The sequence below is a fragment of the Chanodichthys erythropterus genome, chromosome 22 (genome assembly GCF_024489055.1).
Source record: "Chanodichthys erythropterus isolate Z2021 chromosome 22, ASM2448905v1, whole genome shotgun sequence".
NCBI lineage: Eukaryota > Metazoa > Chordata > Actinopteri > Cypriniformes > Xenocyprididae > Chanodichthys > Chanodichthys erythropterus.
The window spans coordinates 22,343,627-22,360,300 of NC_090242.1; the positions used below are offsets into that span (position 1 = coordinate 22,343,627).

At 36.8% G+C, this 16,674-nt stretch overlaps 1 protein-coding gene across 3 annotated transcripts in view; it reads left to right on the forward strand.

Moving 5' to 3' along the window:
• The window catches only part of gria4b (glutamate receptor, ionotropic, AMPA 4b), a 113,192-nt gene that overhangs the window by 81,092 nt on the left and 15,426 nt on the right, over nucleotides 1-16,674 (forward strand). For 2 of the 3 annotated variants that reach the window (XM_067375283.1, XM_067375285.1), the window contains exons 7-11: nucleotides 2,119-2,286; nucleotides 3,270-3,374; nucleotides 6,089-6,199; nucleotides 9,566-9,772; nucleotides 11,014-11,387. In XM_067375283.1, the coding sequence (XP_067231384.1) occupies nucleotides 2,119-2,286; nucleotides 3,270-3,374; nucleotides 6,089-6,199; nucleotides 9,566-9,772; nucleotides 11,014-11,387 (965 nt within the window). Of the gene's footprint in view, nucleotides 1-2,118; nucleotides 2,287-3,269; nucleotides 3,375-6,088; nucleotides 6,200-6,843; nucleotides 6,877-9,565; nucleotides 9,773-11,013; nucleotides 11,388-16,674 lie in introns of those variants that run through there. The other variant, XM_067375284.1, reaches the window with a different exon arrangement.

Consider the following 16,674-nt stretch of genomic DNA (forward strand, 5'->3'; position numbering starts at 1 on the left):
TATTGGTGCAATCAGGGCAGCCTCCGATAGCAGCTGACTGGCCCTCCCCCCTCTCTCAACCACCCGAATCTGAACAGGAAGTGCCTCATAGCTACTGTGTCAGAGCTCACTGATTTCACATGCTCTGCCTGCTCCTAATATGCGCAATGACAAGCATGTGCATTTCTGTTTTTGGTTTGTCCCTTGCTCTCTCTTTTTGTTTTTTGCCCCTTGATGCAGACCGCTGTCTGATTCCACTGGGTTGTCCTCTGCTCGTGAGGACACCTAACCCCGTTTTGGTTATTCAACCCTTACAAATGGCTTTCATTGGTGTAAACCTAATGTAATCAGGTCGCCTGACTGATATTGAATAAACAGCATTTTGTTATAGTACAGACACTGAAGTGAATATGGAAAGCACTTGTACATAACATTCCACTGAAATACTTGATTCTGATCGGTCATTCGCAGCATTATGCGGTTCTTTTTTGCATAATGACCACTAAACTGTGTAATTGACTGGTGTGTATATGTATGAAAAGTTAGGGGTTGGTACGATTTTTAAATGTTTTTGAAAGAAGTCTCTTCTGCTCGCTAAGGCTGCATTTATTTGATCAAAAATACAGTAAAAACAGTGATATTGTAAAATATTAATGCAATTTAAAATAACTGTTTTCAATTTCAATACATGTTAAATGTAATTTATTCCTGTGATGGTGAAAATACGTTTTCAACATCATTACTCCAAGTCTTTAGTGTCACATGATCCTTCAGAAGTCATTTGTAATATTCAGATTTGGTGCTCAAGAAACAATTATGAGTATTATCAAAGTTGAAAACAGTTCTGCTGCTTAAAGTTGCCATAGAACGTCTTTTTAAAAGATGTAATATAAGTCTAAGGTGTCCCCTAAATGTGTCTGTGAAGTTTCTGCTCAAAATATCCCATAGATTTTATTTATTATTTTTTTTTTAATTGCCTATTTTGGGGCATCATTAAATATGCACCAATTCAGGCTGCGCGGCCCCTTTAAATCTCGTGCTACCCTCCCTTGGAGCTCGCGCTTGTTCACACAGCTAATATAACCCTCAAAATGGATCTTTACAAAGTGTTCATTGTGCAGCATGTCTAATCGTGTAAGTATGGTATTTATTTGGATGTTTACATTTGATTCTGAATGAGTTTGATAGTGCTCCATGGCTAAAGCTAACAATACACACTGTTGGAGACATTTATAAAGAATGAAGTTGTGTTTATGAATTATACAGACTGCAAGTGTTTAAAAAATGAAAATAACGACAGTCTTGTCTCCGTAAATATAGTAATAAAAGATGGTAACTTTAACCACATATAACAGTACATTAGCAACATGCTAACGAAACATTTAGAAAGACAATTTACAAATATCACAAAAAATATCATGTTATCATGGATCATGTCAGTTATTATTGCTCCATCTGCCATTTTTCGCTATTGTTCTTGCTTGCTTACCTAGTCTGATGATTCAGCTGTGCACAGATCCAGACGTTAATACTAGCTGCCCTTGTGTAATGCCTTGAACATGAGCTGGTATATGCAAATATTGGAGGCGTACACCCCGACATTACGCCTCCAGTCCAGTTACGTAACAGTCGGTGTTATGTTGAGATTCGCCTGTTCTTCGGAAGTCTTTTAAACAAATGAGATTTACATAAGATGGAGGAAACAATGGAGTTTGAGACTGTATGTCATTCCCATGTACTGAACTCTTGTTATTTAACTATGCCAAGATAAATTCAATTTTTGATTCTAGGGCACCTTTAATATATTTTTTTCAAGTTTGTTTGAAAGTTCAAAACAACAGCATTTATTTGACATAGAAAACATTATAAATGTCTTTACTGTGACTAAAATTTAATGTGTCCTTGCTGAATATAATTTTTTTATTTAAAAAATCCTTCTGAAAGGTAATAATTAATGTAATAATATACCATTATATATTATATATCTATAATAATTAATAAATTCTGTGAAATGCCATTGGTTGTCATTGTCATTTCATGGTATCTAATGCACTAACTAATGTTAACAAACCGAACCTTTAAACCCCATTAAAGCATTACTGTATATGTTGACCTTTCAATGACCCTCTGTTTCTACAGTACACTTCCGCTCTGACGTACGATGGCGTGATGGTGATGGCAGAAGCCTTCAGGAACCTTCGGAGACAGAAGGTGGACATCTCCCGCAGGGGCAACGCTGGAGACTGCCTGGCCAACCCCGCTGCACCCTGGAACCAGGGCATCGACATGGAGCGCACACTCAAACAGGTCACATGCACAGATGAGCAAATGCTGGCTTTATATGAAATGAGAAAGAAGTGCTTTGTGTAGTGTTTCCATGGGAGGAAGACAGACAGCTGAAATAAATGTCTTTTGCGAAAAACAAGGCAGTGAGGTGATAGAGGTCCAAGGCTGAACAGAACAGCAATCGACAAACTGAAAAATGCAAAATTACTAAATTTGAAATGATTTGACCATGGAAATGGAAAGGTGTAATAGAGGAAACTATAAGGATAGAGAGAGCGGGCAGAAAACAAGATGGTTAGAGACACAGTGAGAGCAAGAGAGAGGCAGGGTTTCTCAAACTTGTTTTAATCCATGGACCTGTTTTATGAGACCAAACTGTTCTCAGACCCCAACACCCCACCGCCTAAACAAATGTATATAACACAGTGTATAAAAAAGCAACTCTTTATCTCATCGAGTTATTTACATTCAATTAAACTTGTTATTTACAGTAAATAGACAGTAGTATAAATTTTGTTGCTTATTTATGCGTCAGTAATCACGACATGGATGTCAAACGTAAAAAATACTGAGTGTTTTATCAGCAGGAAATTACTTAATCGCTTTTAATTATGCACAGATAGATAAGAAATAAATTTGAATTTGTCTCTCCCACATTTTTATGCTCTGCTGCTGCATTACTAAAAGAGTCCGGGCAGAATATATGAGCCTTTAGTATATTTATACCTAGTCCTGATGTGAGCTCAACCATTTTTAGTATAATGTCGCTGATGATTTGGCTCTGTATCGCTTTTCAGATTTTAAGATTTTTATTCACAGTTCAAAGAATTTTCTGGTTATGTTAGATGGATCCCCGTTTGAGAAACACTGATGTGGGGTAATACTTCCTGAAGAAAGTGATGTTAAAGTTCAAGAAAGTAAGCGAAAGTGTAAATGAAAGTGTTTCGAGGTGCTTCGCAGTGGTTGGATAAGCTGTAATTACATTGTTTATCACTATAATCCAGGTGCGCCTCCAAGGATTAACAGGAAATGTCCAATTCGACCACTACGGCCGCAGAGTCAACTACACAATGGATGTTTTCGAATTAAAAAGTAACGGCCCCAGAAGGGTAAGATGTCATTCTTGTCGCAAGCATTGCAGAAGTCACCGCAGACCACTTTGATATTGTATATCTGTCTTAAAAATATGCTTGTTAGTGTGTTTTTCTGTCTGTATTCATCTTTGATTCTGAGAAAGTGTAACCATGCTTTGCTTTTGGTCTGTCTCTCTACATCTGTCGAGTGTCATTTCAGTCTAATTCATTGTCTTTCTCAATGTGCTTAACGCTCTGTGCTTCACTTGATGCAGCTGTTTCTGCGAGAACAATCCCAGGAGATCCTGATGAGTCTTTATTATTTTATAGTCAGCGTTTTCTTTTTGTACAATGACACATCTTTTACATCTCCTACAGTACTTCACTGCATGCTCAGTTTACGCATATATGAATCTTTTTATATGGCGAAAACTGTTTTACAGCCATTTTAGAAGCATTATAAACCCATATGAATCACTGGCCATGTAAATTCGGTTCTCTACACACACACTTCAGTAATTTACAGGAGTTACAACCGAATTATCTCCCAAAAAATGCAGGCAGTGACAACCGCATTTACAAAAATGTATGCAGTGTGTACGCAACCGAACTGAACAAGTTGTTAATGATGTATTTTAAAGAGCAGCTGAGATGTTTCTCTCTTCTGTGTGTGAGGTGCAAGAAAAAACAGGGAAAGTGGTACGAGCCTTGACTCATTCATGTTGCAAGATCTTGCTAGAAAAACAGCAAACATGAACAAGCCCATAAAAAAATGAAATAAATCGAAATGCTTTATTCTGAAATTAATAGCGTTATATTGTGACCCACATCTGCTCACTTTAATGAGTCCATAAATGTGATCACTTTGTGAGCTAAGCTTAATCAACAAGCCCAAAAACTAATAAAATAAGTTAATATAAAAATAAGTGGACATGGCAACGCTGCACTGTGAAGCAGCCTTTACAAACGTGAACAAAACAAGACACCTCCGTCGACTGTGCTTTAGTTAAAATTGCTGAACATAAGTCTTTTGTCACTGTAGTATTACTTTGGTCAGAATAGCGGATACCAAACCCGTTTCAGAAGTGAGTCGTGTTCTGTACACATACAGAATGTTAGTTTGTAAAAAAAATAATAATAATTAATTAATTAATTAATAAGGTCCCAACTAGATTCAAATTTCATATTGCTAATTTAAATTGATTGTATGCAATTAAATTGTGACAAAAGTGTCAGAGAAGTTTTTTTTTGCAGTTAATTACAACCAAATGTACAGTTTTAAAATAATACACAAAGGTCGGCATTGAACGGTCTGGTGGTTTTAGCAGCAGAGCTATGTATGTACCATAAAGTCTCGTGTCGCACACCTTCTTCTAAAGTTATGAGGAGCCCTCTGCCTCTGGCGTGCTTTATGGAGTGTGGCGGCTCCTGGCTGCTGTTGAGCAGTGCACCGGGGAAAGAGTGATGGGAAAAGGAGAAGGAGGGGAGCACAGAAACGAGCCGCCAGGGCTTGGCAGTCATTTATCAGGCAGTCGTGAGTCCCGCTTTAGGCGGATGCTGGAGCCTGGCTATCTTTTCTCCCATTCATCTGGGTTTCGTAAGGACACGGGCACACGGCGCTGCTCGTGTCTCTTCTACATGACAGTTTTTCACCCCACAGCAAAATGTTACATGCAGCAATACAGTTTGCTTAAGCCACCAAAATAACAACAACATTCATATTTATCATCTACATAAACACTTACAAAATAAATATAAACTACTGTTCAAAGGTTTTTTGAAAGAAGTCATTTATTTGATGGAAAATATCAACTATTAATATATTTTAAAAATGAATGACAAAGCTTATTTTCAGCATCATCAGTGTCACATGATCCTTCAGAAATCATTCTAATATGCTGATTTGGTGCTCAAGAAACATTTCTTATTATTATCAGTGTCAAGTGTATTTTTTTTTTTTTTTTTAGGATTCTTTGATGAATGAAAAGTTCAAAAGAACAGCATTTATTTGAAATATAAATTTTTGGAACATTACAAATGTCTTTTCTGACACTTTTGAACCATGCTGAAATAAAGTAAAAAAAAAACAAAAAAAACATGCTAACCAAAATTTTTAACGGATGTTTACTTTCTCTGAAAGTGTTAAAGGATAGTTTGTCCAAAAATTATCCTAAAATGACCTATATGACTTTTTTCTTTTGTGAAACACAAAAGAAGATATTTTTGTATTTTTATTTATGTATTTTAAAGGGTTAGTTCACCCAAAAATTTAAATTATGTCATTAATTACTCACTCTCATGTCGTTCCACACAAGTAAGACCTTTGTTCATCTTCGGAAGCAGTGTTTTGAAATCGCCCATCACTAGATATTGTTGAATAAAGTCATTATTTAGTTTTTTTTGGTGCACAAAATTATTCTCGTCACTTCATAACCTTTTAAATATGTCTTTAGTAGCTTTCTGGGCATTTGAAAGTGTTAATTATCTTGCTGTCAATGGAGGCCTCACTGAGCCATCGGTTTTACGGGTGTGGAACGACATGAGGGTGAGTAATTAATGACAGAATTCTCATTTTTGGGTTAACTAACCCTTTAAGGTGGTGTAAGATAAATGATGAATGGTTAGCCCGGTTTAGACATCAAATTATTTACACACATTTACACACACTTACCCATATGGGCAGGCTTACATGTATTCACTTGCTCTCTGTTGGGTCTAGAGTCTCATTCTCGTCATTGTCCCATCTCCAGATCGGATATTGGAATGATGCTGATAAGTTGGTTCTGACCCAGGATCAAGCCTTGCTTCCCAATGAAACGTCTGGCATGGAGAACAGAACCGTGATTGTGACGACTATTATGGTGAGTAGCAGCATTTCCTGAGACTTTATTTGATACATTTTACAATAAAATAAGTTGTGGTGTTTGTCCTTCATCTGAAAGCTTCCATATACCAAGAGTCCCTCTCATACACATGGTGAAAAAATGAACATTTCGCAACGGCGATGAATTTCTTCATAACATGTGCACACAAAGATTATGATCTGCAAACACTGCAGAAATTCACAGCTGCACTGCACTGTTCATCAAAGCACATTTTCTCTCTGTGTGACCTGTCAGTCATACTGCTGTCCATCCAGATAACCCAAATGTTTTTACGTGTGCTGAATAGCATCTCTCAACAGTGCTGTGTAAATGTGTGCTGCCATGGCATTGTGAATACGCCGTGTGCATCATCTGCTTTTCTCACGTACTGTCAAAAAGTTACCAGAACTGGTGTCTTGGGCTGTAATTTGTTTTGTTATTTTTGTCAACTGTAATCTTGTGTTTAAGTTAAAACACTGCATGAATGGGATGCATTCTGTATTTTGTGTTTCCGATACATTTTGGAGATAGTAAATTACAGTATTGTCAATGTTTATGCACTGATTCAAGGATGTAATGGACGTTCAGACACATAATTGGTAAATGCTAAGGCACCTGAAGCCAAATCCTCCTCTTTTCAGCCCCTGGTGAAGAACCCCTTATTAAGAAACTGAACAGATGATGGACTCTGCAGAGGGGAAATCAAGTACTTACTGACGCACGGACAGACAGAGAGACAAATCAGAACTGAGGGCAAAAACAAGGATACTACTACCTGAGCCGAAATGAAAGGCACAATGAGAATTCGAGCTGTGGACGAAGACAAAGACAAGCTCTAATAAGCAACTCAATCATGAATGGAGAAGACCTGTAGTGATGCCAGAATTGGAAAACCGGATTGACACATGGAAGCCAAATGAAGTCTTTAGCATTTATATTACATGTATCAAAACAGAAGAACCAGGTTTTTATAGCATGCAGGTTTTGGTTATATAGCGTAATCTGTCCATTTGCATTCATTAAGCTTAACATGGATATCAATCAAGAATTCCCATTTTCCCATTGTGCTTCGTATTTATAATAGCATCAGATTTTAAAGGTACCATTCACTCAAAAAAAGATGGTGATCATTGTTTACTGATCTTCATGTATTTCCATACCTGTATGACTTTCTTCTGTGGAATTCAAAAGAGGTTTTGAAGAATGTTCATCCTGCTCATTTCCCATACAACGAATGTGGGTGGGGACTAAAGACATCGCCACACTCTAAAACTTCTGGGTTAAATATGGACAAATCCAAGGAATGGGTTGTTTTCACCCAGCCATTTTTTTTTCAACCAATTTTGGATTTATTTTTTTAGTTTTTAGCCAGCAATATAGTAAAAGGCATGTTCTTGCTCATCCCCAAATAGGGGCAAATTTGTGGGGTATTTTAAGCTGAAACTTGTCCAGACCAGAGACTTATATTACATCTTGTGAAATAGGTGCCCTTTAACCCAACCTGCTGGGTTTGTCCAAATTTAACCCAACTTGGGTTGTTTTTAACCCAGCATTTTTTAGAGTGCATGGACCCATATGTGTTATATTCCAAGTCAAGTGACGTGAAGGCCAAATATTGTCCTCTGCATTTAACCAAACCAAGTTAGTACACACACATTAGGAGTAGTGAGTAGTAAACACTCACATTTTTGCTGTGGTGCCGCCCGAGGAGTGATTGGGGGTTAGGTGCCTTGCTCAAGCGCACCTCTGTAATTTCCCGCCGATATTGAGAATCAAACCTGCAACCTTCAGACTCTCTAACCATTAGGCCATGACTGATCCCAGTGAATGAAAATTAAATACAATGAAACATACAACGAAATTTAAATACAATGAAATTTAAATTGCTATTCTTATTTAATGGAATATCTTGCCCTGAAAAGCTTTGTTGACAGTCGTGGTCACTTTGATTGTGTGGAAAAGGGCAGCTTGGACATAATAAAGGTGGAAAAATAGGGTGAAAAAATAAAAGGCAGTGAAAATGACTTTGAAACAATGAAATTTAACCTGGTCACCATTCACTTTCATTGTGTGGAAAAGAACAGCTTGGACATTCTACCTATCTGTTTCCTTTTGTGTTTCACAGAGGAAACTCGGATGGTGAATAAATTGTTTTCATTTAAGGGTGAATTATGCTTCAAGTTTAGAGGTTGTGAGTGATGAAGAATTTTTATGTGGTCTTTGTAAGAACGTGATTTTGCATGACTGCCTATATACGCAAGAATACAGATCACCTACGCTCGAGGCGTTACCACCAACAAACACTAGATTCTTTTTCCTTTTTACATTTTTACCTGTAGAAAAACACTGCCCAGGAACAACATTGCCCTGTGCTTGTGAAAAAAGATTTGAAGAGAAGGCTGCATTCTCATACATCAAACAAATTTGAGATGAAACGGATCTTCCGTTGACATTCAGTGCGAAGAGCTCTATTTACTGTGTGTGAAATATTTAATTCTCCCTACTGGGCTTTCTGCCTTTCATCATTTTAGGCTAGCCATATGGCTTAGAAAATATTTGTAAAAAGGGAAGCAGGTTTTCGGGATTTTTATGTAAATGTTCTGCCGTCTCCTTGCAAGTAAACATCTCTATTTGCTGCTGTACAGCACCTGTATTGTTTTAGATATTGTTTGGTATGACAGTACATTGCACTGGTGACTAAGAGTGACTGTTTGTGTTCGTGGTGTGGCTTTTTTTGCGTTCCTTTTCTCCTCTGAAATGTAATCCCTTATACGCTTTAGCAATGTGAATTTTAAAGTTATGAGCAAAGTTCTGCATCATTGCGTGTAACAGTTTTGCACTAGCAGTTTCCTGTTCTAATGTTTGATAAATAATTGTAATAAATTGTAGTCATGAATTTTATGGGTCAGTTATCATTGCTTTGAATCATGTACAGTACATGGTGCACATTTTGTGTGCTTTATGATATCTTAATGCTTGTATGAACCCTTTGTTATGGTTTCATAAACCCTTACCCTTACACTTTAAAAGCATTTATCCTGATTGAAAATCTTTATTGGTTTGATTGAGGAATGTGGGAGAATATTGACTCGAATTCATTTCCATTTAAAAAAGCAATATGTTCTGATTTCAGTAGTTTCTTTATGGTTAACATTTGATTAGTAAATCACATATGAACATAATGGCCGTAATTATCTTTAATAACTCTTCGAAAACAGCTTTATTCTTCTATAACTCCACAATATATCATGTTTAGAATATAGAATTCAAATGAAATGTAATGGCATGGCTAAATTTCAGCACTTTAAACATTTTGCTGGTTTTCTTGCCCACTGAAAGTACTTTATTGTTTTGTTCGTTCAGGAAGGGCCATATGTAATGCTGAAGAAGAACTGGGAGATGTATGAGGGGAACGAGCAATATGAGGGATACTGCGTGGATCTGGCATTTGAAATCGCCAAACACATTGGTTTCAAGTATAAGATCTCCATCGTGCCTGATGGAAAGTATGGCGCTCGGGACCCAGAGACAAAGATCTGGAACGGGATGGTTGGGGAGCTGGTGTACGGGGTAAATTATTTTCCTCTTCCTTTTTTTGCAGTCAGCATGAGATTTATAGATGACATCTGCTTGCTTCCAGGAAGCAGACTTGGATTCTTTAAGTGTGTTGGCAACAAATTTGAATGCTTTCCAAAATCATGGAAAGGAACGTTAGTTTAGCATGACAACATTAGGAATATGTTTTTTGTTGGTTGTTGTGCTACACTACCATTCAAATGTTTAGGTCAGTGAGTTTTTTTTTTTTTTTTTGTAAGTATGCATTACATTGATCAAACATGATATTAAAGACTTTTACAAACAATATATTGAATAAATGCTGACCCTAAATGCTCACTGACCCTTTTGAACTTTCTGTTCATCAAAGAGTCGTGGAAAAAATGTATGATGGTTTGCACAAAAATATTAAGTAGCACAACCATTTTCAAATGAGAGAAATGTTTCTTGAGCACCAGATCAGCATATTAGAATGATTTCTATGACACTGAAGACTGGAGTAATGATGCTGAAAATTCACATTGTGTAAACATTAAGTTCTGTGTCTGGTGGAGAGAAAAAAGAGACAACAACTTTTCAGAGGCTGATGTTTAATAATGAACACTGCATGCAGCCAATGCTTGTCACCTTGTAGATTTTTGCTGAGCACTGGAAAACATAACCCAGTTTTTTTTTTCTTCCTCTTGAAAGTGTCGGGCAGTTATGAGAAACTTTAATTTCTTTTTTGGATTAGTCTTACGCAGCTCTGCCGAGGTCTAAAGTGTCACTAAGTCACCAACAATAATCTAGTTTTTGGATTCACCATGCAGCAAAACGTGCAGCCAGACTTTAGACTCTACAGTTTTTCCTGTCTTGTGCTGTAAGCAATTTTTTATTTTTTATTTTTTGCATTGATTAGTTTATCCCTCTCGCCTAAACCTAAACCTCAGTATTAAGCCTCTTGGATTAACTCCTTGGATTTTTTGGCATTAATATGCAAAGCCTTGTTCAATTAGAGAAGTTGTAAAATGTGATGCGAGGAGAGGTGAGAATCGGCAGATTATGCTTTATTTTCTCTTTTTATTCACTCGTTTCTCTTCTGAATATAATGTTCAAATATGAGATTTCAGCAAATATTTAGTATTGTATCTGCTTATTCAGTTAAATGGCTTAGTAAATAAACTTAGCAATGCAATTACGTCTGTTCTGTTTTGTAAACAATGTGCACAGGATTAAAGAAAAAGATTGATACGAAACACATTTTTCTTTTGTTCTAGAAAGCGGAAATCGCTGTGGCCCCATTGACTATCACTTTGGTCCGGGAGGAGGTCATTGACTTCTCGAAACCCTTCATGAGCTTGGGAATTTCCATCATGATTAAGAAGCCCCAGAAATCCAAGCCGGGTGTCTTCTCCTTCCTGGACCCGCTGGCCTACGAGATCTGGATGTGCATTGTGTTCGCCTATATCGGCGTAAGCGTGGTGCTCTTCCTGGTCAGCCGCTTCAGCCCGTACGAATGGCACACCGAGGAGCCCGAGGAGGGCACTGACGGTCTGCCTAGCGACCAGCCCCCCAATGAGTTTGGGATCTTCAACAGTCTCTGGTTCTCCCTGGGAGCCTTCATGCAGCAAGGTTGCGACATCTCGCCCAGGTCAGCAAACTTAAAACACCAAAGAAAATTTTCTTGAGGGAAAAAAACGCATATTGCAGTGGAAATTAACACAGTTAATGTCTCTGATATGGTCATATCTGATACCTGAAATAGAGTCATTGCTGTAGTTTCCATAGTGATTTGATGACGAGTTTTGTCCGAGTCTGAATTAAAGAACACGCAGTGGGAGAGCTTGCATTAACACTCAGTGTTTATTTGTTGCATCTGCTTTGGATCTTTGGGGAGTGGGGAACAACCAATCACAAACAACATCACTAAGAACATTTACATGCACAATTATAATCGAGCTACTGTGCTTTTTTGTAGTTGAGCTGCAGTCTTTCCAAGTATACACTACCGTTCAAAAGTTGGGGGTCAGTAAGATTTCACTTTTTACTGAAATGAATTCTTGTTTTCAGCAAGGATGCATTAAATTGATATATTATAATGTATAATGGCTTTTATAATGTCTCAAAAGATTTCTATTTCAAGTAAATGTTGTTCTTCTGAAATTTGAATTCATCAAAGAATGCTAAAAAACAAAATGTCATGGTTTCCACAAAAATATTAAGCAGTTTTCAACAGTTTTTTTAATGTTAGAATGATTTCTGAAAGATCATGTGACACTGAAGACTGGAGTAATGTTGCTGAAAATTCAGCTCTGCCATATAGGGAATACATTATTTTTAAAGTATGTTAAAATAGAAAACAGTTATTTTAATTTGTTGTAATATTTCACAATATTACTGTTTTATATTGTATTTTTGTATAAATGCAGCCTTGGTGAGCATAAGAGAGAAAAAATCGGTCCCACTTTATATTAAGTGGCCTTAACTACGATGTACTTACTTAAAAAATAAGTACAATGTACTTATTGGGATCATATTAAATTGCAAAACACTATTGGGATACGGGTAAGGTTAGGGAAAGCTTTGGTGGTATGGGTAGGTGTTAAGGGTAAGGGTAAGGTGTAAGGGATGGGTCAACAGTGTAATTATAAATGTAATTACAGAAATTAATTACAGATGTAATTACATGCAGGTGTTTTAAAATATAAGTACATTGTAAAAACATGTATGTATACAATAAGTGCAATGTATCAAATGATTAATTTAAATGTAAGTACATAGTAGCTAAGGCCACTTAATATAAAGTGGGACCAAAAAATCTTACAACCCCACAACAACTTTTGAACGGTAGTGTACATGACACAATATTTGAAGGATTAAATCGAATGGAGTGCATGTAAACGTGTTAACCGATATGTTCATATTCCATTTATATGTAGCAAGTCAGTCTAAAAAGGGCAGATCACTCAAAAATGATGTTCTAAAACAAGATTTTTTGGGGAATATACATTTAAAGATTTTTTAGTGGAGTTCAATGTTGCTTTGGACCCTATTGACTTTCATTGTATGAACAAAATCATTTGAAACGTTCCTCAAAATATCCAAGTCAAACTCATTTTTGGGTGAATTATCCCTTATACTTGTTTTACTCTGTATTTACTGAATACACCACCCTTGTCTCACCTGTTCCTCAGTAAGTTATTGAGGTGTCATCCCACTTTGCACCTTGATGAATTTCACCATTAGCAAAAGCTAGTTAGTGTGCTCCGGAACAATGTGATCGTTCATTGCCCCATTTCTGTGTGCCAGTGATGTCCACACATAGCCCGTCTGTCCTGCCGGCTACTTCTCAAATCTCATAGGAAATGTGCTAGTCATTCATCGTTACTTTGTCTGCCAGTTTGTTTTTGTTATTTGTCTCTCGCTCCTTCGTTCGCCTGCGGGTTTAACATCGGGCTCGCTGCAGCGCCAGCTCTCACTCACTCAGTCACACACCTCCTCCCGCCCCCTCTTTTCTCTGTGTAATAAGCACCTGCATGACCACGATAGAGCTCTTTAAGAAGTGTTATCAAGAGAAGAGAGAGAAAAAAAAACAGGCTTTATTTTTCAGCCCCCACCAGATAAGAAATCACTCATGACAGGCCAAGGGGAAGAGAAGAGCAGTAAAAAGCACAGCACATGGAGGAAGACAGCAGGTACTTAGAGAGCCATCAAAACCATAGCGTCTATCTCTTCTGCTCTATAGCCTGTACATCTCAGTGCTGTAGAGGGCCTATGGTTTTGATTTGGCTTAAGAGGACCCATTTAGGACTTGTAAGAATCATGTACTTCATCGTTTTTGCATACAACTAATAAGGATTCATGAGTTGGATAGGAGCCAATGAAAAACAGCAGGAAAAAGCACTTCCATTCATTTTCTTTAGTACATGCCATTCATTCTCTTCAGTCAGCATGTGCCTTTACTTCAGTGTTCTTGATTTAGACAAGATGACGCAGTTGCACAGCAGCGTTACCCGGGTGTCCGTACTTGTCCTTTCCTCCTCCTCCTCCTCCTCTGCCCTGTCTAATAGCCTACTGGTTATTCAAATGTGCAGGTTTGCTTTCTTTTTCTTAAGCACTTGATAGTTATATGCATATTTAACAGCTGAAGTGTCATTTTTCGATGGTTATATACTTTGTCCTATTCCTATGCCCTGCAAAGAGCCAAGCTTTTTGATTGATTTGATATTCATTTTCACATTCCATTTTCTTGGAGCATAGTGGAGCCAAACCCATCTGTCACTGAATAGTTTATAGTCTAAGACAGGGGTTTTTCAAGCTGGGTTCTGTGAACTTTCCAGAGGGCCGTAAGCAGGTGGTAGGAGTTGGCGTTTTTAACAGTATGAAATAATAAAAAAATCTGCACATATTTTTGCTGAAAAAAAAGTAAAGTAGTTTTCCATTGTGCTGTTAGTGTAGAAAAAAGATACACATTTTATAGAGGGATATAATAATGTTTAATTGTTACTATTATTACTATTATGGATCCTTTTCACGGACTGTGATGACGTTTCAAATCTAGTAAAGTTTTTAATATTTTAACACATTTATAACAAATAACACATTTATAACACTATGGGCCAAATTTAACAGGGCAAATTAGCGTGAGAGTGCAATTCCACAAATGCGCCGATGGGAGTGGCAAATTTTGCGCGTGATCTACTGCTGACCACAATATATAATATATATATATATATATATATATATATATATATATTATAGGCTGGGTCTTGCATCCGCATGAAGGGGTTTATTCTGCGATAACAACCGGCTGGATGTACATTATCCCGCTTATTACACATCTACTTGCCACATAAGTAAATAATCAATAAGTAAATAATGATCTGAGTCAAAATATTTTAGCTTTTTAAACGCAAAGCTTCCGTGGGGAGAGCAGTTGCTAGCGCTGCAAGTTCAAACTACACGGACATGTAAGAGATAGGGTAGACCAGGTACAGTTGGTACACTTTTTGCTTACACCGTTACCATACCAAAATTATGGGACTGAAAAGAAGTGAATCGAAGTGATTTTTCATATGACATTTCTTTTACTTGTCTACTAAAATATTATTAATTATTTACATCCATAAGTAGGTCATAATTTTCACAATTAGCTCATAAACACAAGAAGCTTTTTTGTTCCAACTGTACCCATGTCGAAAACAGGTACAGTTGAAACAGTACCCTAGTACAGTTGAGACATCCATCCGGAATGCTGTAAAGCTGCCTAACCAATTCACTACAAATGTAAAATACCTTTAAAAATGAGAATTTAACAGTTTTTATTTCCATTTAGTATTTTATTTTATTATTTTGTTTAGTTAAAAGTAGCCCATTTGTAAAACATTGTGCAGTAATGGCAAACAGTGATACAATATTTAATTTTAGGCCATAAATTTAATATTAACAGTTGAAAAGTTGAGTAACAGTAAAAAATATTGAACAATTGCAAACAGCAATAATAAAACAGATGAAATCTATTAATTTTAATAGATTAATAGATCTTAATAGAACTTACATCGTGCAACTAAACTGCATGGGCCGCAATAGGATTCTATGGTGTGGGTATGTGTCTCAACTGTACCCCGCTGACCACCTCGAACATTTCTCTAGATTTGACAATGACCTTGTATGACCCAAAGTCATGCAATATGTCAGTGTTTAGAGCACAAAATAAGGTTTACGAAAATGTAAGTTAACTTTAACAGTCATGTAAGGATGAGAAGCTATTCAATGTGGAAGCGACGTGGTGAAGTGAAAAAATTACCTTAGAAAAAAACTTTCGCCGATATCTTCGGACTGGAGAAGCACATTTACTTCAAATTTCACACGATTGAAAAGAGCGCTAATATGCATGTGCTAAGAATTTCACAGATCAGACTTGTTGCAAACGCAAGTTATTTAAGGTGTTTCAACTGTACCCTATAACCAACTGTACCTGGTCTACCCTACGGTACTACATATTACACGGCATTTCGCCACATAAATAATTATGGAGATAAGAGATAGAAGAAGAATCTGAGAAGAGACTGATTTAAAATTGTACCTGTTTGTTATCTTGTCCATTACAGTGAACAAAACAATAGTCAGCTGCGTTTGTATGTACGAAAGTGTGCAATACTCAATACTCTGTTCTCTGCGGTGTCTCCTCCTAGCAGCAACAATTGCAGCCATGTTGCAAAATGGGTTAGGACATGCTTTTTTGGGGCGTTAAATGATGCCGCAAATAAATACCAGTAAATGTACTAGCTTAAACATTAGTAAATCACGTTGCGTGATTCATTTAAATACTCTCCTCCCATAAATTTTGTGTCTGATAGGGAAAACTCAAGGTCAGCTGCAAAAACAGCGATAATTTTGCACTGCGTCTTTAATAAATCATGATAATAGTTCTTTAACGGCAAAAGAGGGTTTGCGCTGGCAGAAATGAGTACAAATGAATTAACGCTGTTGTGAGGGTGTTCTAATACAACGAGTGATGACAAATTTGACATCTTTCTCTCTTCTGACTGCTGTAATCAATCTCTCTATATTTTTCCCCACTCGCCGCTAGAAGTTTATCCAACTGTGACGACTTCCACTTCTGAGAACCCCGGAAATGTGAAAAGGGTCCATTATTACTATATTACTAATATTGATATTATTTGTTTCAGATTTAGTAATAATACTTCTACTAATAATAATAATACTATTTTGTTGTTGTCCTTGCTATTATTATTTTGGTTTGGATTTAGTTGAATGACAAACCATTTATTCAATTTTTCAATCATGATGTTGTCTTCATAATATCACACTTAATATTTTTCTCACAGTATTATTGAATCTTTATACAGGAAAATATTATCCCTGCTTTTATATTTTAGCAAGTGGATCATCATATTTGGTTTAAGAGAAGTCCT